This window comes from Phyllopteryx taeniolatus, chromosome 8 (genome assembly GCF_024500385.1).
Source record: "Phyllopteryx taeniolatus isolate TA_2022b chromosome 8, UOR_Ptae_1.2, whole genome shotgun sequence".
Classification (NCBI taxonomy): domain Eukaryota; kingdom Metazoa; phylum Chordata; class Actinopteri; order Syngnathiformes; family Syngnathidae; genus Phyllopteryx; species Phyllopteryx taeniolatus.
In genome coordinates, this window is record NC_084509.1 from 18,411,843 (window position 1) to 18,435,000 (window position 23,158).

Below are 23,158 nucleotides of genomic sequence, written 5' to 3' on the forward strand. Positions count from 1 at the left end.
TACCACTTATTCCGTTCAGGATTACAGGAGCCTATCCCATCCAACTATGGGCAAGAGTAGCGGTACACCCTAGACTGGTTGGCTATTCACACTCATGTTCACAACTACAAAAGCAAAAATGATGGAATCGCCGCTCCTGGAGGATGATCATTAAAAAGTTAATTTTTTGAAAAAAAAAAAAAAAAGTCACGTCACTGATGTCATTCAAAATATCACCCTTCTGGCTTTAAGAAACACTTTATTACAAAATAATAATAATAATTATTATTGAAGTCAATCACAATTTGTTTTAGAGCATGATTTAAAGGATTATGGTCCGGGAGCGGTGAGTACATAATTTTTGCCAGGAGTTGTATGAGTAATTTAGAGTCCTTCATTAATTTACCATACGGTAAATGTTTTTGCAGTGTTGGAGGAAAACAGAAACCCCACACAAGCACCAGGAGAATGTAAACTCCACACAAAGCGATCACAGATTTGAACCTTTGACTGTGAGACAAACATGCTAACCACAGGTTTTCCTGGGCAGCCACACCAACATTATCTTTTTACTATTTCATGTCCATTGTTGACAATATGATGGCATATACATACAGTCATGAGAGCTTAGTGGAACCTTGAGAAGTAAAGGAGTGACATTAATACTATACTACCATGCAGAGAGCAGTTAGCAGCCAAACTGAGACAAAAAGAGAAATTGAATACAGTACTCATAAGAGAACAACAGCAGAGTCAGAGAGATTGTAATCCATCACATCATCCAAGCGTTCTGGACTGGAAATCTCCTGGGAGTTGTCTAAGCAATGGCCTGGACTGCCTGCTCAGCCTGCCTCCTCTGGTTGTAGGCGTTGTACACATCCAGAAACATGTCCTTGCACGGTATTCGTGCTTTCAGTTTGGAGCAGATGAGGAAGGAGCCGGCCATCTTGCGGTGGAGGGAGTAGGTCTCCTCTGGTGGAGGAGTGAGGCGGTGGCGCAGCATGACGGGGACAAGGCTCTGGATGCGTTGGGTAGTGCTCTGGGTGCCAAATTCGAATGGCTCAGAGGATGCAAAAGCTTCACCGAGAATCATCACAGCCTCCACATGAGCTTTTTTGAAGGCCTGGGGGCAAACATGGGGACAGAATGAACTCTGCGTGCATCCTAAAATGCACCACCACTCCAAACTCAAACAAATATATGATGCACAATAAAACCCTTGGGCCACCGGAAAGAAAATATGGACTTGAACATCCACTCCTCTGAGAAGATTTATTTATTTTTTTTGCATACTGAATGTCTAATGGAAATTGTTGTCCAGTCATTCATTTGGACATTTGTGTGGTCAGGCGTTGACATTGGCTGAGGGATCTGGTTCACATGACACATACAGTACGCACACATCACCATCAAGCTCTCCAAGATGACATGGGCAAATAAATCTGTAACATTGATCTTTCGCAAAAAATGTGCACAACAGATATGGGATTGGGTTGGAGAATATGAGATCTGAGAGCCACATCAAGCAGAGGAAGGGTACTATATGTCGTAAAAATAGAGACAGTTGGAGCCTAAGCCTTGTGAAAAGCTATTTTATCTTACCTTGGTCTCGAAACCTGTCAGAAACTTCAAGTCTTTGGATTTGGAGAGAACAGTGGCTTGATCACCTACAGAAGCTGCATGCACTACCTGTATACAATTGTGGTCACACAAAGACACACCGAATTTTAAACCTACAGTTAAGTCAACTGAAACCCAATTATACAGTGGGTCCAGAAAGTATTCAGACTCCCTTAAATTGTTCACGCTTTTTTTATATTGCAGCCCTTTGCTAAAATCATTGAAGTTCATTTTTTCCTCATTAATGTACACACAGCACACCATATTGACAGGGAAAAAAAAGGATTTAAAAAAAACTGATATATCACACAGCCATAAGTATTCAGACCCTTTGTTGTGACACTCATATTTAACTCGGGTGCTGCCCATTTCTTCTGATCATACTTAAAATGGTTCTACACCTTCATTGGAGTCCAGCTGTGTTTGATTATACTGACTGAACTTGATTAGGAAAGCCACACCCCTGTCTAAGACATTACAACTCACAGTGCATGTCAGCGCAAATGAGAATCATGAGGTCAAAGGAACTGCCTGAAGAGCTCAGAGACAGAATTGTGGCAAGGCACAGATCTGGCCATGGTTACAAAATAATTTCTGCTGCACTTAAGGTTCCTAAGAGCACAGTGGCCTCCATAATCCTTGAATGGAAGACGTTTGGGACAACCAGAACCCTTCCTAGAGCTGGCCCTCTGGCCAAACTGAGCAATCGGGGGAGAGGAGCATTGGTGAGAGAGGTAAAGAAGAACCCAAATATCACTGTGGCTGAGCTCCAGAGATGCAGCCGGGAGATGGGAGAAAGTTCCAGAAAGTCAACCATCACTGCAGCCCTCCACCAGTAGGGGCTTTATGGCAGAGTGGCCCGATGGAAGCCTATCGTCAGTGCAAGACACACGAAAGTCCGCATGGAGTTTGCTTAAAAAACAGAGGCAGAGGATCCCCAAATCCAGGTGTGAAAAAGTTGTTGCATTCCCAAAAAGACTCATGGCTGTATTAGCTCAAAAGGGTGGTTCTACTAAATACTGAGCAAAGGGTCTGAATACTTATGGCTGTGTGATATTGCAGTTTTTCTTTTTTAATAAATCTGCAAAAATTTCAACAATTCTGTTTTTTTCTGTCAATATGGGGTGCTGTGTGTACATTCATGAGGAAAAAAATTCACTTAAATGATTTTAGCAAATGGCTTTAATATAACAAAGAGTGAACATTTCAAGTGGGTCTGAATACTTTCCGTACCCACTGTATATTTGGATCCAGCTTACCTCTATATAGTCATTTGTAAATGATTCCGGGTAACTTCTGCATGCTCCAAAATCCAACAGAACCACCTGGAGACATTATTATTTTTTTTTTTTGCATATGTTGAGTGCCTTTCATACGAGTCAGCCTTTAGTATATGTGTGACGTATCAGGCTTTCTTACCTTGTTTGTTTCAGAGTTGTAAAAGAAGTTGGCCCAGTTTGGGTCTGTCTGCATGAACCTGAACTCAAAAAGCTCCCTGAGACACAACTGGAGGATGTTGAAGCAGATCTGGAAATTTGGGAGAGAGATGTGTTTGATAATTAATACCACAAGAGTGATGTCTTTTTCTTGTCTGATGGGTCTCGCTAATACTACACAAATCTAAAATGACTGTGTTTTTAACAGGAGAAGTCCCTTTTGTGAGATCAGCCTATCTGCCTTTTATCTAAAACGGGTTGCATTGAGTCACACCTGGTTCCTGGTCTCCTGGTCCAAGTCCACACAGCAGTCTAGCGGAACCCCCTGCACCAGCTCCATCGCCAACACTCTGCGGGTTGACATTTCATCGATCACCTCAGGAACCTGGAAAAATGAGTCTCCCTCTAGCAGTGATCTGGAGGACATAGATACAAATATAAATACAATAACTCTCAGTAAAGTGCAATTCTAAGCTGACTCCTGACTCTGGTGTGTGGAATATCATGGCAGTAATGTGCATTGCCAAGTGGGTGCCGACTGCCACACCTGACAATTTTTTGGGGGGGGAAGAATCTGATGCATAACAGCCCCACATGGTCGAGCGGAAAATGAATTCCATAGCATGCACCTTTGTTGGGATTTGCACCAAATTTAAATGAGTTCTTCTGAGATCAGTGATGCTGCATCTCCTGTGTCCTCCAGTCCTCCCAACTGGAGGTTCAGTATCTTGCTCAAGGACACGTCGAGATGATCACAAGGGCTCATGATTGAACCCACAACATTCAGGTTGCGAGACGTATGTTTTTCTTGTTCATAAGTACTCCTGTTGTTATATCGGGCAGTAAATAAGTGACACCTTGAACAAATTACATGCCCATTTTAATAGATTTTGGCTTTGACTCAACATCCTGACAAATTAGAAACTCAGAATGGACTTCAGTGGAAACAAATGTACCTGAATTTCTTGGCACACTCAGCTTCCCTCTCATAGTCGCACTCCCATGCAAGTTCTCTCTGAAGAACCTCCAAGCTGCTGTCTGCAAAGAGGCCTGGAAGAGAAGAAATATGTGCAAAACTAAGGATTGGAAAGCAAAGAAAAGTTGTCATGATTGTCTTCAAATGCAACCATGTAGTTTCTGTAACTAAACAAACCATGAAACACTATGAAAGAATGATTGTGAATGTTAAGAATAAGCAAACTGGGGCCGATTCAACAAAAGTATCCGCATTCCTGTTTTTAAAAATGAGTATCTGTCCAACAATTACTTCTTAACAAGAATGTAACAATAATGTGCAAGCATTGGAGTTGCAACCATAGCACCACCCCGTGGAGTAAACTAAAAATGCTCAGAAACTTGTTTGCCTATACACTAGATTTGTACTGATTCAGTCAGAAATCGGCCAATCATGTAATTTTCAGCTGATCGGTATTGAGTGAAAAAGATCTGACTTTTTCGTTTCCCCAATTTTTAAAGGAAATAAAGCGACAAAATAATTCCGAGGTACAAATGAAGAAGAAGAAGAATCCCCTTTATTGTCATGAACATGCATGCATGCACACAAAATTTGCTCTCTGCATTTTACCCATCGCCAAATGGAGCAGCAATAGCTTAGTCTTATCTTACACAATGAAACTTTTCGGGTTTATGTGATGGTGTGAAAAAGACAAAAGGCACAAAGACTGTGTCCACACTAGTGCAACCTTTTAAGACATGTTGTACAGCACCTATTTTGTGTATACATGAACCAAAAAAGGAAGACCACGCATTACTTATTATTCCAGGGTAAGTTAATTGACAAAAGAAAAGAGGAGCTACAGTATATCAAATGCGTCTATCTACTAGAAGGTGTGCTCATCAAGTGCCACCTGATACAAAGGCACTGCCAGATGACACACATTTAGGAAGCTACATTACCCTAGTAACAACTGTTACAACTCTGTTGATGTTCATTGCCTGAAGTGGAGTTAAGCACTCAGTTTTACCTCTAAAATATTGCAATGTATGAAATTGATTTATTTATAATTTAAAATCGACTACTTACTGCACTGTGTGGAATTTCTGGTATATTTTTTTTTTTAGAAAAGTGTTTGTTTGTTTATTTAAGATGGGGTATTTAAATGCAATTTGTTTGCACCATTATTTTGTGCAGCGCGACTGATATGCATCAAAAAGATTTTGTTTACTTGGTTCGAACGACTGCTGCACTAGATTATAGCCACATAAAAAGGTACCATTTTGGGGTACCTTTATTCAAATAACTAAAAATTAAAATTGGATTTGCTCTCTTTTTTCTTAATGCATTGCTGAGGTATCACATTGGGACTCAATGTAGTCAGATACTAAAAATCAAGTGACTCAGATGCAGACTCTGGGTGCAAAAAACTGTGATCGGGACATCATTACTATAGACCAAAACCGTATGCAGTCCACTCACAGTTTAATAAATAAAACAAATCTGGTATACTGTAGTTTACAACAAATATTGAGGCACTGAGCCTGTAAAAAAAAAAAGAAATAATCCAATTTACATTTAAAACTGGAAAAAAAAAAAAAGGTGTTACCTTCGGGTAGTACCACACTCAATTTCAGTACTGACATGAGGTTGTTTATGTCACTATGGATACTTTCTGCCACTCCAGGGTACTGGGGGAAAAAACAAAAAGATCATCAGCATTGATTAAGAGGGGAAAGTCAGAGGCTAAGTCATAACACTTCAAACCTACCTGGATCTTCATTGCGATTTCTCTGCCATCTTTTAATACCCCGTGATGCACCTGGCCAATGGAAGCTGCGGCAAAGGGTTTGTCCTCAAAGGATGACAGCTTCTCTCTCCAACCTGGACCCAGCTCTTTCTCTAAAGCATTCTAAAAGTATGGTGAACAAGGAAATAAATAAAAAAAAACTAAAAAATGACATGTACAGCACATAAGTATTAATGGCCTTTGCCATGAAGTTCAAAACTATGTTCGGCTGCACGCTGTTTCACCCTTATGGGCCTAGGTTTTTCGATTTTGCAATTCACTTTGCATTGACGCTCTGGATGTGTGCCTGTTGCGCATTTACCCACTCACAGTTGTGACTTCAAAGTGCAGCTCACGAACGCATTAAAACTAAAACCAGTGGCACGAGCGGAGTATTTGAGAGACGAAAATTAGAACACCACCATCTTCATTCAAATCTCCGGTGTAGATTAATTTCAGTTTTAACATTGAACCCGATGACGAGGGAGTAAAAACTGTTGACAGACACAAGCAACGTGACCAAGGTTCTCCTATTATGTTCGTAACCTGATATAACGCTTTCTGGACACACAACAGTCGAGCGACTTGAAATGGTTAACACCAGCAAAACAATGTGTCAATTGAGAATGCTTTTGAACACATCTACCATGCTACTGAAGGTAAACACGAGAAATTAACCTGTGCCGTGGGACCATTTATTGTTAAAGATTTGCCGCCATTTTCTGACACTGAAGATGTGCGGTTCCGTTGCATGACCCACAATATGTTGTGCCCATGTACAATTCAATGACGTTTTAATTCCCAACCTAAACGTAACAGTTGGATTAAGCACTGGCAGAGTGAGGTGGAGGCATGACCAATTGACCGACACAGGCCTGTATGGTAGAGCTGCCAGAGGGAAGCCACTCCTTAGTAAAAGGCACATGGCAGTCCGCCTGGAGTTTGGTGAAAGGCACCTGAAGGACTCTCAAGTCATTTTGAAATAAGGCTACAACAACAAAATGTGTGGAAAAAGTGAAGCGCTGTGTTACAGATACAGATACACTGTGTGCCTGTGCAACAAAGATGTTGACAGTTGAAAATTTTGCATCATTCTTGCTTACATTCATTTGCCAGGTTGGCATGAAGTCTGCACTCTGTCGGACCCTCTCAAATATCTTTTGAAGCTGGGGGTTGATGAAGGAGTTGTCTGGGGAGTGAAAAATATGCAATGCCTGTTGGATAAATATTTGAACACTCACTTTTATTAAAGTATCAAGCACCACTATCCAGTAATTACACAAGTGTGGTATGTACCTTGTATGCTTAGCATCTGTCCTATCTTAAGCGCAGCTCCACGTACTTTACAGAGTGTGTTGACAATTCTCTCCACATTGGCTTCTGACAGGAGGGGGGAGTCTAGCAAGGCATTCATATCTACAAAAAGAGAGTGAACAACGTGCGTGTATGAAAAGTAGGACAATGAAACATTAAACACACTTTACAAGGTTTGATTTAATGAAAGGTTAAACTTGTCTCCAAGCAACTTATCGGTACCTTTCTGCCGGCCTAAAACCCATTTTCATAGAATGTTAGAACAGAAGGAAATTACCTTTTCTTTTGCCTCCCAGTGACTGCTTCGCTACTTCTGCAATGGCACCAATCCCCAGACCCACTGCCAGTCCTGTGGCGGAGATGTGTTTGATGATGTATGTATTGCCAAATTTCACAAGTACAAACACACAATGTATTCTTTTTACCTCCAAAATTGGCCAGCCTGCTGATTCTTGTTACAGGCACCTTCCTCTCTCTGGCACGGTCATTAAGCTAAAGAAAGACAAACCCCAACATAGTGTAAACATGAAATTACCTGTTACATGCACATCATACAGAATGTTAATTATAGTGCCTCTACTGAAAACATATTTAGAATCATGACCAAAAATACAATAACAGTAAATCGAATTATATGCTATAATATGTTTACAAATAAGGAAACAATACAAGCATTGGCAGCACTTAAAAAGCCCAAAGATAACAGTGAACTATAACCGTAGGCATGGAATTTACTCTCCTATGTATTTGTTGTGGAGGGTCAGTGGGACAATAACCCATTAAATTAAAAAACATGACTCAACAATAACCCTAAAATTTACAGTGTAGTGAGTAACTTGACCCACCCTCTGTCGAGCAGGTTTAACCAAACCCTGCTTGGCCTCCCTGGCCTTCTTGATATCTTCTGGTGTGAGTCTGGTCACCACTGTATCATGGACACATCTGGTCTGGTGATAGAATCTGTGCGAGGCAAGAGTTGTGTGGAGGAAGCGGGTGTTCTGGCCTGACCAACCTGGACCCCCCGAAGCCTCTCCTGGGCCAGGATGCATACCTATGATAGAGGATAGATGGATTAATCACAGGCAGGGTGAGGTGCAGGGATGACATACATCTACCGTCTAAATCAATTGAGTCAACTATAATACCTTTAGTTCAACCAAACAGACAATACCTGGAGCACTGTCGTCAGTCTGTGGTTTGTCATTAACATCAGGAGGGAACTCTGAGCCCATAGCCCATTTGGTAGCTTCATCAGGGTCCACATTTTCCCAGCCCTCCATGTCAGGAAAGACATCCTCCTTGACTGACTGTTGCTGAGGAGGACATGGTTGGAAATGTAATTAAGCTACAAAACTACATCTAAAATTTATCCACATAATTTGATTCATCAGTAGTTGTTTTCAGACATTTTTGTGAACGGAGCTCATTACAAAATTCACAAATCCCAAGTGATGGATGCATTGTAAATAATATGCAAAAAACTATAGTAGAAGGTAAATCGATTTCTTAAAGGAGACATTCATTTTTTTCATAATTTAAAACAATTTTCAGGTGTCTTAATAACACGTGACTGTGAGACACGTTCATCAAATTACCCCAATGCTCTAGCAGTAAACTTTACACACCATTTTCTTTTTTTTTTTTAATCTATTTGAAATCAGCACGAGGCGGCACGGTGACCGATTGGTTAGCATGTCTGCTTCACAGTTCTGAGGACCCGGGTTTAAATATGGCCTCTCCTGTGTAAAGTTAGCATGTTCTCCCCGTGCCTGCGTGGGTTTTCTCTGGGTACTACGGTTTCCTCCTACATCCCAAAAACGTGTGGTAGATTAACTGAAAACTCTAAATTGCCCATAGGTCTGAATGCGAGTGCGAATGGTTGTTTGTCTATATGTTCCCTGTGATTGGCTGGCGACCAGTTCAGGGTGTAACCTGCCTCTCGACCAGAGTTACCCGAGATAGGCTCCAGCACCCCCGCAATCCTTGTGAGGATAAGCAGTATGGAAAATGGATGGCTGGATGAAATTAGCTTGTTTTGAGGTACACCTGCGCCCAGCCTAGCTGTTCATATCATGGGTGGAGAAACTCAGTGTGGGACAACTATTAAGTACATTAGTAAGTATAACAGTTTTAAATTATTTATGCCCCACTGTTACAGCTCTCTCACAGACATTTTCAGAAATAGGCAGAAAGTAAAAAAAAAAAAAAAATTACTTTGTTGTTTAAAGGTGCCATATTTTACCAGATGAACGTTTTCTAGTATTTGGGACGTAATATTTTCTCCATGGTGCCTCAGTAAACATTTGAAATATGAATTAAAATTATCCATGCATTCCTGAGTTCCAGACGTTTTTCTGCCGAGAGGCCTTAAATCAGATCATTCAAATTTCTTGAGCTTATCTACTTCACTAGCGAAGAGCTCCGCCTACCTCGCCGCTCCTGAGCCAGTGTGGTCAACATAACAAACACGTCACAGATGTCTCACATGTGGGTCTTCTCCACGGAGGCAGCCAATCAGAGGAAAGCGTGGGGTCTTAGCCAAATATGGACAAAGCGGATACAAAACTGGGTCAAACACAAGTAGGTGTGAGAGGGGCCTTTTCTGGACACTCTTATGACAAAACGTAGGTGTTTTCCATCCATCCATTTTCCAAGCTGCTTATCCTCACAAGGGTCGCGGGAGTGCTGGAGCTATCTTCGGGCAGGAGGCGGGGTACACCCTGAACTGGTCGCCAGCCAATTGCAGGGCACACACAAACAAATAACCATTCGAACTCACATTCACAACTAGGGGCAATTTAGAGACTTCAATTAACCTACCATGCATGTTTTGGGGATGTGGGAGGAAACCGGAGTACCCGGAGAAAATCCACGCAGGCACGGGGAGAACATGCAAACTCCACACAGGCGGGGCTGGGGATTGAACCCCGGTCCTCAGAACTGTGACGCTCTAACCAGTCGGCCACCGTGCCGCCAACGTCGGTGTTTTTAAGATAAAAATGTTAGAGAGTCACTAAGTCGCCAAAATATGGGACCTTTAATTTCACACTTGATGGGTGGGCAGGCACTCCAGAGATCTATCTTGAAGCAATTAAAAAGTAAATTCTTCATAAAATGTCCCTTTAAAACAATTACAATTGTTTTTAAAATACACATACTTTTCTCATATAGAAGTATAGTACTTAAAATACTGACAATTGTACAAGCAAAATACAGTATAAGAATTCTTACTGGGTTGCTGCCACCCATGAAGGTGCCCAGCAGGCCTTCCGTCACATCCTGAGCAACTTTAACCAAAGCTCCCACTGAGGAGTTGCAGGCCATTAATCTGAGGTGTTCCCCCTGGGTGGTGATCAGGGCACATCCCACTTTATTTGCCCCGCGTAGTACCTGCAGGACCTCTGACATCATCACTGTGGACAGAGAGGTGGAGAAGTTATATAATGAGAATGACAAAGCACACACACACGCGGGGGCGCAGACACACAGAGAGAAAACATATGAAGAACCAGGATTTCGTTTTATGGAAAAAAGCACACGCTAACATTGTGAAAAACGTTGATAATTTGTTTCTTAGTCTCCTGGATGGTTTAACCTGTCTTCTTAATTTTTTAATGGTTATAATGTCACGTGTCCGCATCCCCGGCCTAATGTAGCAAGCATTCGAGTACTGTGTACAGTACCTCCATAGGCACAAGTGACAACACTAAACTAAAACATCGGCTACTATAGCTATCTCAAACAATGACCGCCTTTTCATGCCAAGCATGTTGTCTAACGCGAAGGCAACAGCAGGGACACGAGCGAAATTGACACAAGTACAACTATTCCTCCAAGCGTATTAACGAATAAACTAATAACAAATGTATATACCTACTTTTTCAGAAGGGGGGCAGTTCACCTTATATTTTGCAATCGACCCTTGAGGTCGTGGTCTTTCTGTACCGCAGGTAAACTGTATGCTTTTCAACTTTACGGAAACCCGGAAGTGAAAGTTTGACTAACATCATAACGAGCCAATCACATCTCCCAAGAATAATCATTGCAAGACCGAAGAGAAGGGGCGTAATTATTGGACCAATGAAAGAAAATAAATGTGGACGAAGGGCGGCTATCTCAGTCCAATAGTATATATAGAAGGCGGGGCTACAATATAACACGAACCAATAGGAATTAAGGGGATGTTGCAGTTGGACGCCAACCTTGCACGTGCTCGGGGCACGTCGATCAAGATGAGAGGTCGCTGTTGAGGTCTTTTGGATAATTTACCGAAATGATATTGTTTTCACTTATGTTACATGAAGTAAACATTGTTTAGTATACAAACATCTAAATCATCCATAGATCTAGCTTGCTAGATAGATAGATAGGTAGATAGATAGATAGATAGATAGATAGATAATCCTGTGAGGGAAATGAAAGGTTTATCTGTTATTAATTATGCTCTTGTTAATTATTTACATGACACCTAATCAGATTATACGACAAAACCTAGTTTGTGTACATTGTGTGAGCTTCAACGCGTTATTTTAAGTACACGTTTAATTTTGCTCCCCAAATGTAGTTTTCTTTGCAACTCAATTCAACCCATTGCTGCAAACTTTGCATTTTTTATTTGTGTGGGAGTTAGTGCGGCCCATATTAGAGTGTCACACAACACTCCTGGCGTTACAAATCTATCACATCAATTATAAATATAATATCAAATAACAATTTACCGTACATTAGATTAGCCTTCCTGTGCAGGGAATTTTATTCATGAAATATACCATAAGTATTGTAATGAGAGCTAATATTATTAGTATTAATGCTCAGCAATAAACGCGGGCAAGTGCATATTAATAGGACATTGTGTGTGTGTTAATAACATTTGATGCAACTCTCATTAGAAAGTCAGGGTGATATTGTTCGTGAGCTGTTCAGCTGTGTGTATACGTGTAACCTTGTTCTGTTAAGACTGGACAGTGTTGTCCAGTGAGTGAGGGGGGGAGAGAAGGGAGGAGGGAATTGGGGGGGGGGGGGCAGACGCCATATATGGGCACACCATCGACTCTAGTTTGCTATTGGCTGGCCGCCTTTTGCAGCTGCTTGTCAACAAGATGGCCTTCCTCCCTTCTGTCGTTTTGACACTGATTATTTTGGTATCCCAACGCACATACCGTAAAAGCTTGTGTCACTTCTAAATAGATAGAAGGAGAGGGGCTGTCGAATCCTAACAAGGTAAACAGTCAGCTAGACTGTGTTCAGAGAACTGACAAGCCTCGATAGAAGACGCGGCCGCTTAAGAAGGTTGATAATAGAAAGTAGCTGCTGTCGACGTTAGCCTGAGCGTGTGCTAGCTTAGCTACGTGGACGCGGATCGTGAAGTCGTGTCACCTGCAATTCTCCACACAAACTGGTTTGGCCAGAAGAAATACTATGAGGAAAGTCTTTCCATCGACAGTGTAAGAGCCAAGATTGTTGCTTGTGAACTTTGAAGACCAGCGTTGTTGAGGTGAGACGCTATGTTTAATTACAAAAAAATAATATTTAAAACCTTGTTAGCTTGCTAGCCACTTTGTAGGTATATCAAGTTGGCAATAATGTAGTGAGTCGTCAATTTACTTATTACTTACTAACCTCCCGTATGCTAACTTGCTTAAGTACACATCTATCGTAGTATCATACTTCGTCCTTAAATCCGATTTATAGATTACACACACGGAACTGAAAACACAGTTTGTCGTGTACAATTAACAAAATACATTTGTGGTCCTGTGACGCTACATAAGATTTGTAGACTTTTTAAATTGGGTTGAAATGCTACTGTTTGTTTTTTTAGGGCTCTTAAACTAGTACGATTATTAAAAACCATCCAATTAACAATCTGTTAACGTTGTTGTATTGTATATTGCGTGGTTTAAAACACACACATAGATGGATCACACGGCCTTCGACTATGGACAACGAGATATTCACTGTCATCTATTACGGAATACAACAGTAGTTCGTATCATAACATGAAAACCAGCACCTGGAAAATGCCGAGGATTTAAAACTATTCTTGAAAATCTAATAGCCTTACAAAAGAGATTTGAGTTTCTACAATGCTATATTGAATGGTCAACTAGTAGGGCATATTGTTTGGGAAGGCTGATTGGATTTAAACAGATAAGTGTATGATTTGCCGTCCGCCTTTTAAGTAATCGAGTGTGATTTGGTACAGTGATTGACAAATCAAAGTCTAACTTGTAATTGTGTCACTGAGGTGTATAACCTTTCCAAGACACGGAGGAATTGCCCTGCAGACCTTTCAACTTGTCTGTTGTCTATGTTGGCTGGGCTGATGACTACTCTGAACAATGCACTCAGCTATATATCCTGGTTGGCACCTTGCAACAGTGGCACGATTGACTACAGTGGAATCTCGAGAGAACGGACTAATAGGGGCAGGGGGGTCGACCGATATAGCCGATCGTCCGTTACAGTGAAGCACCTAAAATGCCCAGTACAGTACAAAGTTATTGTAAATAAATATAAAAAGACTAGAAGATGTTTGAAAGTTTCATCTGTTATCCAAACTTACCATGCCAGTCTGCTTGGTCATGGTGACCAATTATATAATTGTTGATGTACAGTACTCATCATAGGCAAGTCGCTTTCATGAATCACGAGGAATTGGTGTCCTTCCTAGTTCTAAATCTGATGCCAAAGGCGAATGGCATGACAAAAACACTGTTACTCTACCAAAAATAGCATGGTCCAGACTCCAGAGATGTGTGTTCTTCAGCATTAACGCTGCCTCCATGCCGCTCTCTCTCGCTGCGAGTCTATGTACAGTAGGTAGGTCTTTTGGTCTTGGCTCTTTTTTTTGTATATCTGTGACCCAGAAATACCCATTCTCCCATTCTCTGCCTGCATTGCACCCCAGCGCCAGTAAACAACAGCGGCCAATTCTGGAACTAACAGACTTTGTCAATGGCAGATAAAGTGACAAACTATTTTTGGACACATTCTTCAATCTCGACGGTCCATTTTATCCTATATCTGTTTTATAGGGGTCAGTTATGTCAAGGTTGTACATGTACATATGTAGATCTTAGTGCAGCTTTACATTGAGGTATACTCATCATTAAACCTTTTCTGTCTTCATATACAATATAAAATAATATGGAAGAGCAAGAGGCAAACCTGGCGTGGCGAGCGCTGCAACTATGATAATGATCTATTGCCCTGGTGAAAGCAAATCACTGCTATTTGTTGGTATGCAAAGATATTTTTTTAAATGCACATTTCTCAAAACAGAAGGGAATCAGAATTTGCACACAGTTCATTACTGTGTATTGGGTTGTTTTCATAAAACTGTGTGCATTAAATGTCAATGTTTGGTAAAGAACAATTCAAAGCTGCTTCAGGAGGATGTTCTTGTAAACAATATTCTACACGTCCTTAAATTTAAGCCCACGTTTTACATTTGTGTATTTCAGGTCACCAAACTCTTTTTCAGATAGTACATGTACAGTTTTAATGTCCCCAAGCTCCCAGTTCTGAAGTGTTGCTGGCTGATTCTAAGCTTGGCCAGGATTTGGAGGATTAGTTCGATGCAGAAAGCTTAAACCCAAACCTTCTTTTTCAGGAAGTGTTTCAAATGAAGCAATGAAGTTTAATGTAGCTTGGTACTCAGGCTGCTGTGGTTAATCAGTTTATGGTGTGCTGAACATTGATGGCAATAGTGAATAGACCATGCAATTTATCTCCACTTTATGATGATACTGACTTTTTAACATCATGAGATTGTTTGTTGTCTCGTGTTCTGTTAAAGTTGTGTAGTTAAACGGCAAATAAAAAAACATTTTACGAAGCTATGTTTCTTTATCCATCTATTCATTTTATATACGGCTTATCCACATTACGGTCACGGGTGAGCTGGAGCCTTTCCCAGCTGATTTGGGGCAAGAGGCGGGGTACACCTTAAACTGGTCGCCAGCCAGTTGCAGATCACATAGACAAACAGCCATTTACACTCATATTTCATGCGTGCAAATCTATCGCCTTTTGGCGAAATTCTGCGTTTTGAACACAAAATAGGCCATTTACGTGAATCGTATAGATCCGATTGAGTTTTTTTTCCTTTCGACGTTGCTGTCGTCATAGGCTGTTTCGTACTCCTTGAACGCTGCTAGCTAGATCCAGTCCACACATTCACCAGCCAGACACGGATGTAATTTATGAATATTACTCCATGGCGGCCTGAGGTTCCGCCTGTGCGTACGGGACCTGCATTGGATAAGTCACATGAGTTGACGAGACCAGAAAAAAAACACTTAAGCCACTTCTGCTTTTAAGAAGTAAGCGTACTTTTTACGCCGTTACAATGATCTAAATGTCGCTCGCTACTTTTATTTATCAATTATTGCTTATCAACTTTTTCATGCGCGAGACTATGACTTCGACTTACTCATTGGGTGCTGTTTGCTCCAATCCAATTTAAGCACTAGTCTAATTCACCAATCAAATGACAGAAGAAAGTCACATGACCTCACATGTCGTCTTCTATTGGGCTTCCTGGGCATAGGTATTAGCACTAGATACGGCAGCCCGGCTGATCGTCATGCCTATGTGGACACCATGTTGGGAAGGTCGTCATTACCATGAAGGCAACGCCGCGCTACTGGTGTTAAAATTTAGACGAACAAAAACAACAGCTTTCATGTATTGTCGTGTATGTCTGGTAGTGTCTGCCCAAACGTGGATATTTCAGCCCACTTATAACTTGAGAAAACACTGCAGTAAATTTCAGATCTAGGTTTGGCTGTGCACAGTATCAGAATTTGCACATTCAGATTTTATTTTTTTATTTTATTGATGTTCATGCTGTGGTTAAAAAAAAAAAAATCAAAATACTATTTACTCAGTATTTGAGTAACTATTTCACAGTGTAGCTTTTACTCTTAAGTAATTTTTTGGAGGACTATTTTTTACATTTACTTGAGTCACATTATTTTCAAGTAACGGTACTCTTACTTGAGTACAATATTTGGCTACTCTACCCACCTCTGGAGCAGACATCATCTATTGCTAATCTTACATTTAAGCAACATTTATGCTCATCAGATCAGCCAATGTCGTATATGTTGCACTGGTCTTTTGTATTTTTGCGTTGAGGTCCTGCGGGTCGTGGTCCTGGTTGTGGTCCCAGCGGAAGCACACAATACATTGGCGACAAGAGTTGATCTGCTAGTACATCTTGTATTAATTAGGAAACGCGCCTACAATTATCTAATAAGTTTACGAATGTTAATGTTAAATGTCTTACGCGACAGAGCGATGTTAGCGATTATGTCACAACACAGAATGAACTAACTTCAAATTCAGAAATGGCCAATAAAAACACAAAAATACTGTACTTAATATTTTCCTGGAGAATGCATTTGGGATTAGCCTTTGACGTTGGTAATAGTGAAAAATTGAGGGAAACAGACAACGATTTTAGTCAATTCAGGTGAAGATGGGCCTGGCTCAAGTTGGAGGCCAAAATAAAAAAACAAAGAAATGAGGCAAATTCAATTTTTTAAAATTTGTACATCAACTTGTACTTGAGCAGTGTAAATAAATGTTTTTCTGTGTGAAGAAAATTAAAAAAAAACTGAAATCTTCAGGGATAAAAAAAAAAGAGAAAAATAACATGGCTGCATAAATATGCACACCCTCAAACTAATACTTTTGTTGCGGCACCTTTGGCTTTTATTACAGCACTGTCTTTTTGTGTAGGAGTCTATCAGTGTGGCACATCTTCATGTTGAAATATTTGCCCACGCTTCTTTGCTAAAACTCTCCGAATATGTCAGAGTGCGAATTAATCTCCTGTACACAGACTGTTTTCTATCAATGCGCCCACCTAGCGGATTGAGGGACGGGCCTCCCCACAAGTGTGAATATTCTCAACTTGTCTGTGTGAATATCTTGAAAACTGCGTTATGTTGGTCTCCAACATAAATGTGGGTGCCTGCTGATCCAGAAACACACCTTCAACAATTCACAAGCAGAACTGAATATTTACAAATAAGTCATAATGAATGCACACACATTAAAAACACGTGTGTAAATCATGGATATGGTTGTGGATCTGAATAACTAAGTAAATCGTGGATGTATTTGGATCTGAACGTGTAAATCACGAATATATTTGTGTATCTTAAAAACACGTAAATCGTGTGTAAATAATAATGATTTTGAGACAAATCTCTCCCCATAGTTCTAAAGCATCTTCATTTCGCCACTGACTGTTTTCTGCTCCTTTATCTGCGGTTTTCTTTTGTCACATGTCTGTTTTGTCAAACAATTGATGTTTGTTGCCGCTGGATGACATAGGTCGGAGTGTCCATATTGCACTCATGTCGGATGTACAGTGGGTATGGAAAGCCCTCTAGGGAGGGTTCTGGTCATCCCAAACGTCTTCCATTTAAGGATTATGGAGGCCACTGTGCAGCAGAATTTTTTTTTGTAACCTTGGCCAGATCTGTGCCTTGCTACAATTCTGTCTCTGAGCTCTTCAGGCAGTTCCTTTGACATCATGATTCTCATTTGCTCTGACATGCACTGTGAGCTGTAAGGTCTTATATAGACAGGTGTGTGGCTTTCCTAATCAAGTCTAATCAGTATAATCAAACACAGCTGGACTCCAATGAAGGTGTAGAACCATCTCAAAGATGATTGGAAGAAATGGACAGCACCCCGAGTTAAATATAGGAGTGTCACAGCAAAGGGTCTGAATACTTATGCCGCTGTGATATTTCAGTTTTTCTTTTTTAATAAATCTGCAAAAAATGCAACAATTCCGTTTTTTTCTGTCAATATGGGGTTCTGTGTGTACATTGAGGAAAAAAAATACTTAAATGATTTTAATAAATGGCTGCAATATCACAAAGAGTGAAAAATTTAAGGGGGTCTGAATACTTTCCGTACCCACTGTACTGAGGGGGTGATAGGTTATCCGACGTAAAATCACGTTAGGAGGTTCAACTTCAAAATTGAATGGTTATTGTGGACTATAATTAGAAAAAAATAAGCACACAAATCAACTTACCCTCGTTGTTGGTGGCATAATGTCACAGCCGAACACGGCACCTGACGACAGCGGGATGGTAGGAGGAAGCCCAGGTTGTTAGACAGTAGGCACTGTCCCTTTCACTCATATCAAGTCACCCACAAAGCCATGTTGTCTCTGGTGAAAGTTTACAAAAATATCCATTGTAAAATGCGCACTGGTGTTGGTGTTGATGTTCAGCTCAATATCTGCGTGTCTTCAAAAAGTCAGTCCATCGCTTTTATATTTCCTAATTTTTTGAGAGCTTAAATAACATCACCGAGCTGTTCTGTAAATTGAGGTGTCCAGCGAAGACACTTTTCCGGGGTGTAGCCATCGTTAGCTTGCTAACTGCACGCTGGAGTGGTAAATGGGCCTTGTTATGGAAGCTTACTCAACTGAGCAGCATAGCCAAACGAAACATCGTCACTTTGTCCTTATAGTGGGGGATGGGAACTTGCGCTAGAAAGTATAGGCCCCAGCTCCGTGATGACACGTGGATGTGTTTTAGCCCCACCCACAAAGTCAGGAAAATTCAAATGGTGAAAAAGATGCTTAGCTATATCTCAACAATTCAGCACTATCTTGTTGTCTTGTTTTCAGCACTTCAAACATATTGAATGTATTTAGAAACACAACACTGGTTTCTGGTTAGTGCCACTTCAATACTGTGATAAAACCGTAGCTTGAGATATAGATATTGTTCCATCGCTAGTGCACAGATCACATGCAACCCTGCCGGGCCCTGCTTCTTGTACATGCATGTACAGAGACACTACAATACATAGTTATTTCAATATTTTATGCTTGCAATTTGTTTGTCAAATATGTTTACAATGTTTTGATAAGTTTAAATGTGTTAAAAGCATGTGGGAGGCGTAAAACCTGAAGAAAAAAACTTGTGGGTTTGGAACATATTCCCTGCGATAAAGGGAAGTTTAGTGTATATTCAGTTGATGATTAGTACTGGTATAATGGACATTTTGAGATTTATAGTACAACAAAGGTGTTTGACTGACTGACAGAGTAAGGTTTTTGTGAGCGCTACGACTTGACAGCTCACACCATTCATTAGGGTCGTCACTGTTCCACTAAAGTGCTGGAGATGTTGGTAGCTTGTGTTTCAAACTGATGCTGACTGAAATGAATCAGGATGAAGACTTTTCTGCCATCTGTGGACTCGTATCAGCAATGCAAACAACAAAGCAGTATACATCTCTTAACTATGTTCAGTACATTCATCTGTGCCGAAAACTGAAAGAGACAGAAGAGCACATGCAACAACAATCTTCATAACACGGGTTTAGCCAAACTGTACATGCGCAGCTTTAGAGAATGTGAAAATACATTTTGAATACAGTATATTTGTGAATTTCAGGAGCTCTAGAACAATCATTGATTCCAATTTCAGGGATGGGCACTTCGGTTAATGCTAAACATTAATACTTACACTGCAATTTTAAATGCTAACTTGAACATTGAAATAAATTTTACGAGGACAAGCTAATGAAAGGAACACAATCGGTCTTTTATGACATTCTCACTGAAGTCGTTACATGTTTGGACCTGCACACGTGTAGAACACTGTACAGACATAAATTGGTATACATTTTCTTTCACCCAGTTGTCAACCTCCTTAGTCTTCTTTTAAATGCCACTAAGCATGTTGACTCACACGTCTGTCCACTCAATTTCAAGGGTTAAGTCAGTGTTCTAGTAGAGTTGATTATTTTTTCCTCAAGTGTAGCTGTGGTTGTTGCATGATCTGTACAGTAAATGTGGCTTTAAGTTGTTTTTTAGCAGCAGAGAGTCTTTTGCAGTGAGCCAAACTCATTGCCATAAGTCTCCTGTGTTCTTTTAAGTGTGCCTGAGCATGCTTGACCGCCCCAAAAACTGACATTGCTGTGGAAGGAAAGCATTTTGGGTGCACTTGGCCAGGAGCATTGTTAGAATCAAGGGGATAGGATAAAGAGACTGTAGCAGTTTCACTACTGTCCTACCCCCATTGAATCTTTTCTAAAAATAGGTCTAGCATATGCCTGTATGATCCCAGTGTTGCCTTCTATTAAGCAAGTCCTCTTTGAACCACAGAGATTCAGGAAAGGAGAGTCCATTTTGTTTCTCTTGGTTGCATCTCATCTACTGGATGCAGACACCAAACCTGAAGTGGAATCCCTTTTGATTTGATTAAGAGGGCTAGATACTGGTGGAATGTGATTGCTAATTGAGTTTCACTGAAGTTAGAGGCTGGGCAGTTGTAGTTTAGTGTGTACTAATTCTGATGGTAGTTCAGTGTTGTCTGGTGTCTTATATGCTTGAGAAAAATTACAATGCCCTGTCTGAATTGTTTTTTTATATGAATGAGCTTTCTATCTGTTGAAATATTGATTATATATTTAATCATTATGCTCTTATTCTCTTTCCTCTCAACCTCATTCTCCCTGCTTGTACTATTCCCTTTGAACCTCTGACTGTCCTTTTAATGCAGGTTGCATGCCTGATCATAGGGGAGCTCTGCGGCTACGGTGCCCTATAGGTCGGCACTGGGATAGGAGTCTGACCATGACTGCACTGGTTGTGGGTGCCTGCAGGCCGGCATAGCTGCTGGAATGTTCCAGAGGTACGCATCCTGATGGACCGAGACACGTTCTCCCACATCCGTTTGTGGTGCCCACGCCCCTTTGGCACCTACTCACAGAACAAAGCTAGGAGTCCTGGCTCAGGGGGCAATGTTATAGCCGTAGGCGGGGCAGGGTCTTCCTCCCTCTGCAAGGGTGAGCCCCCTCCTGGTACCAGGAGGGCGGGAGATGGAGCAGAAGATGGAGGGGTTCTAGCGGGTGTGCAGGAGGATAATGTAAAGGTGGAGGATGTGGGCTCTGAGAACACACCACCTGAACCTGAACTTAACTCTAGTTCCCTGATGCAAAGCCAGCCCACTGTGCCCACATCATCCACTTCACCACTCCCATCATCTGGGACCCAAATGGAAGATGGTCGAGTGCTGTTGGATACCTGGTATGTCATTAAACCAGGAAACACGAAAGAGAAGATTGCCTTTTTTGTGGCACACCAGTTTAGTGGGACAGGCCAATCCAGACCAAGCGCCATGAAGGTAAGCTGTAAAACCAAATATTTGAGTGCTTTTATTTCAAGATATTTTGTAGTTTTCTCACAAGTATGTTTTTTTCTCATTACAGGTTAAAGGTAATTGGGCAACTGACTGTAGTAAAGCAAAAAGGCGAAGAAGATGCTCATCCTATGACCCACCAAACCGTGTGCATGCCTCGGAAACGCACCTCAGCCATGGTTCCTCTGAAGCACCTAATGCACCTCCTAGCCTTGATCAACCAGCAGTCGATGGGGCGAATGAGACCGACCTGCTGTCAGTGGCTCAGATGGTCGCCTTGGTTGAGCAGAGGACAGCAATGGCCCTCCGGAATATTGTGGCTGTTCATGGAAACCAGTACCAGCCCTCTGATACCAGTCATGAGCAGGTCCTTACGCCTCACCAGCACACACTACTTCCGGGAACAGAATCAGACCCCACTCATGTGGCCTTTGTGTCTGACAGTTCGAAAGGCCAACCTTCCAAAGAAGTCAAGGAATTACCATCTCCCATTCACACGGACCAGGAGCTGGAGGAGCAGCAAGAATCATGCCGAGTTGCACAGGCCATCGCACACTTTGAGTCTCAGAATCTGGAGAATCGCCTCCATATGGGCGCTGGTTCATCTATAGGCTTTTCTAACCGAGACAGGGATCTGCGAAGAGGAGCAGAATCCACTCACGTAGCACCTTCTCCACCACCCAACCACAGCCACGGTGAGGTGAGGATAGCTTTCAGAGTATCAAATCTGGACCCACGTTCTCAGCTGGAGCCAGCAGGCCGGTCACGCTGTATGTTTATGAGTTGTGGAGGTGGGAGTAGTCAAGCGGCAGCCAGATCTAAAGAGAAAATTACCTGTGACCTCTACCAGCTTGTCAGCCCCTCTTTGAGAGACCCCAGTAGCCTGCTGCTTGCTGCCACGACTGCTGCCCCCAAACCAGACGGAGACCTTCATCACTCTGACAGGCAGACCTGTGGCAGCCCAGAAACAACCCAGGAGCCTTCTTCTGGGGAGAAAATATCTGTGAGTGTGGGTAGGGAGCGAGTGACGGGATTTCATGTGGAGGTTGTGGTGACAGGTGCTGTGGACCAATGTGTGTTTTATGGCAAGGACAGTACAGAGAATGTTCAGGAGGAGACTGTGTGTTTTGCCATGCCTGGTGGAGGAGGAAGTGTTGGGGGTGTACCCAGCTCTACTGACCACTCATCAGAGGATCCTCCTCCAGGACAGCTCTTTTTCTTTCCACCCCCACGAGTGGCAGAGGAGGAATCAAATCCCACAAGTTCTGGCAGAGGATCAGGATTATGCTCTCTGGACTGTGCCAACAGCAGCAGCCCAGGAGCAGGGGTTATGTGCTCAGGAGAGCATGCACCTCGACCAGACTCTCCCCTAGCCAATGTTGGGGAAGACTGTTCAGACCCATCGCTGTGTCGCCTCTACCGCCATGTTTCCCATGATTTTCTAGAAATCCGCTTTCAGATTCAGCGCTTGCTTGAACCTCGCCAGTACATGCTGCTGCTCCCCGACCACATAATGGTCAATATCTTTAGTTACCTGCCTACACGCTCCTTGGCAGCCCTCAAGTGCACCTGCCACTACTTCAAGGTGCTGATCGAGACCTACGGAGTGCGAGCTGTCGACTCTCGTTGGAATCAAGACCCTCTTTATCGAGATGACCCCTGTAAGCAGTGTAAACGCCAGTATGAGCGTGGGGATGTTTCGTTGTGCCGATGGCACCCTAAACCTTACCACCATGACCTGCCTTATGGACGTTCCTACTGGATGTGTTGCCGACGTACAGACAAGGACACACCGGGATGCCGTGTTGGGCTTCATGATAATAACTGGGTCCAGCAGCCTGCTGATGGGTCTCAGACCATCCGATCCAAGAGG

At 41.9% G+C, this 23,158-nt stretch overlaps 2 protein-coding genes across 2 annotated transcripts in view; one reads left to right on the forward strand and one right to left on the reverse strand.

The window, feature by feature from the left end:
- Positions 1-514: 514 nt before the first annotated feature.
- On the reverse strand, positions 515-11,111 carry coq8b (coenzyme Q8B). Its single transcript, XM_061782758.1, has 16 exons — positions 10,971-11,111; positions 10,325-10,506; positions 8,265-8,406; positions 7,939-8,144; positions 7,519-7,585; positions 7,371-7,442; positions 7,076-7,195; positions 6,883-6,968; positions 5,762-5,902; positions 5,600-5,681; positions 3,992-4,085; positions 3,310-3,451; positions 3,019-3,126; positions 2,859-2,924; positions 1,582-1,668; positions 515-1,102 (listed from the first exon to the last, which is right to left on the reverse strand). Coding segments are annotated over exons 1-16 (1,902 nt in total). The 5' UTR covers positions 10,972-11,111; the 3' UTR covers positions 515-796.
- Positions 11,112-12,159: 1,048 nt separating this feature from the next.
- Positions 12,160-23,158, forward strand: part of fbxo46 (F-box protein 46) — a 12,593-nt gene continuing 1,594 nt past the window's right edge. The window contains exons 1-3 of the mRNA XM_061782345.1: positions 12,160-12,587; positions 20,647-21,270; positions 21,356-23,158. The exon at positions 21,356-23,158 is cut by the window's right edge and continues 1,594 nt beyond it. Of these exons, the coding sequence (XP_061638329.1) occupies positions 20,791-21,270; positions 21,356-23,158 (2,283 nt within the window). The 5' untranslated portion in view covers positions 12,160-12,587; positions 20,647-20,790. The remainder of the gene's footprint in view (positions 12,588-20,646; positions 21,271-21,355) is intronic.

Coding starts and splice junctions, on each gene's coding strand:
- coq8b (XM_061782758.1), bottom strand. Junction 8,145..8,264: donor GACTGACGACAGTGCTCCAG/GTATTGTCTGTT, acceptor CCTCTATCATAG/GTATGCATCCTGGCCCAGGA. Junction 4,086..5,599: donor GAGTGTGGTACTACCCGAAG/GTAACACCTTTT, acceptor CTTCTCTTCCAG/GCCTCTTTGCAGACAGCAGC.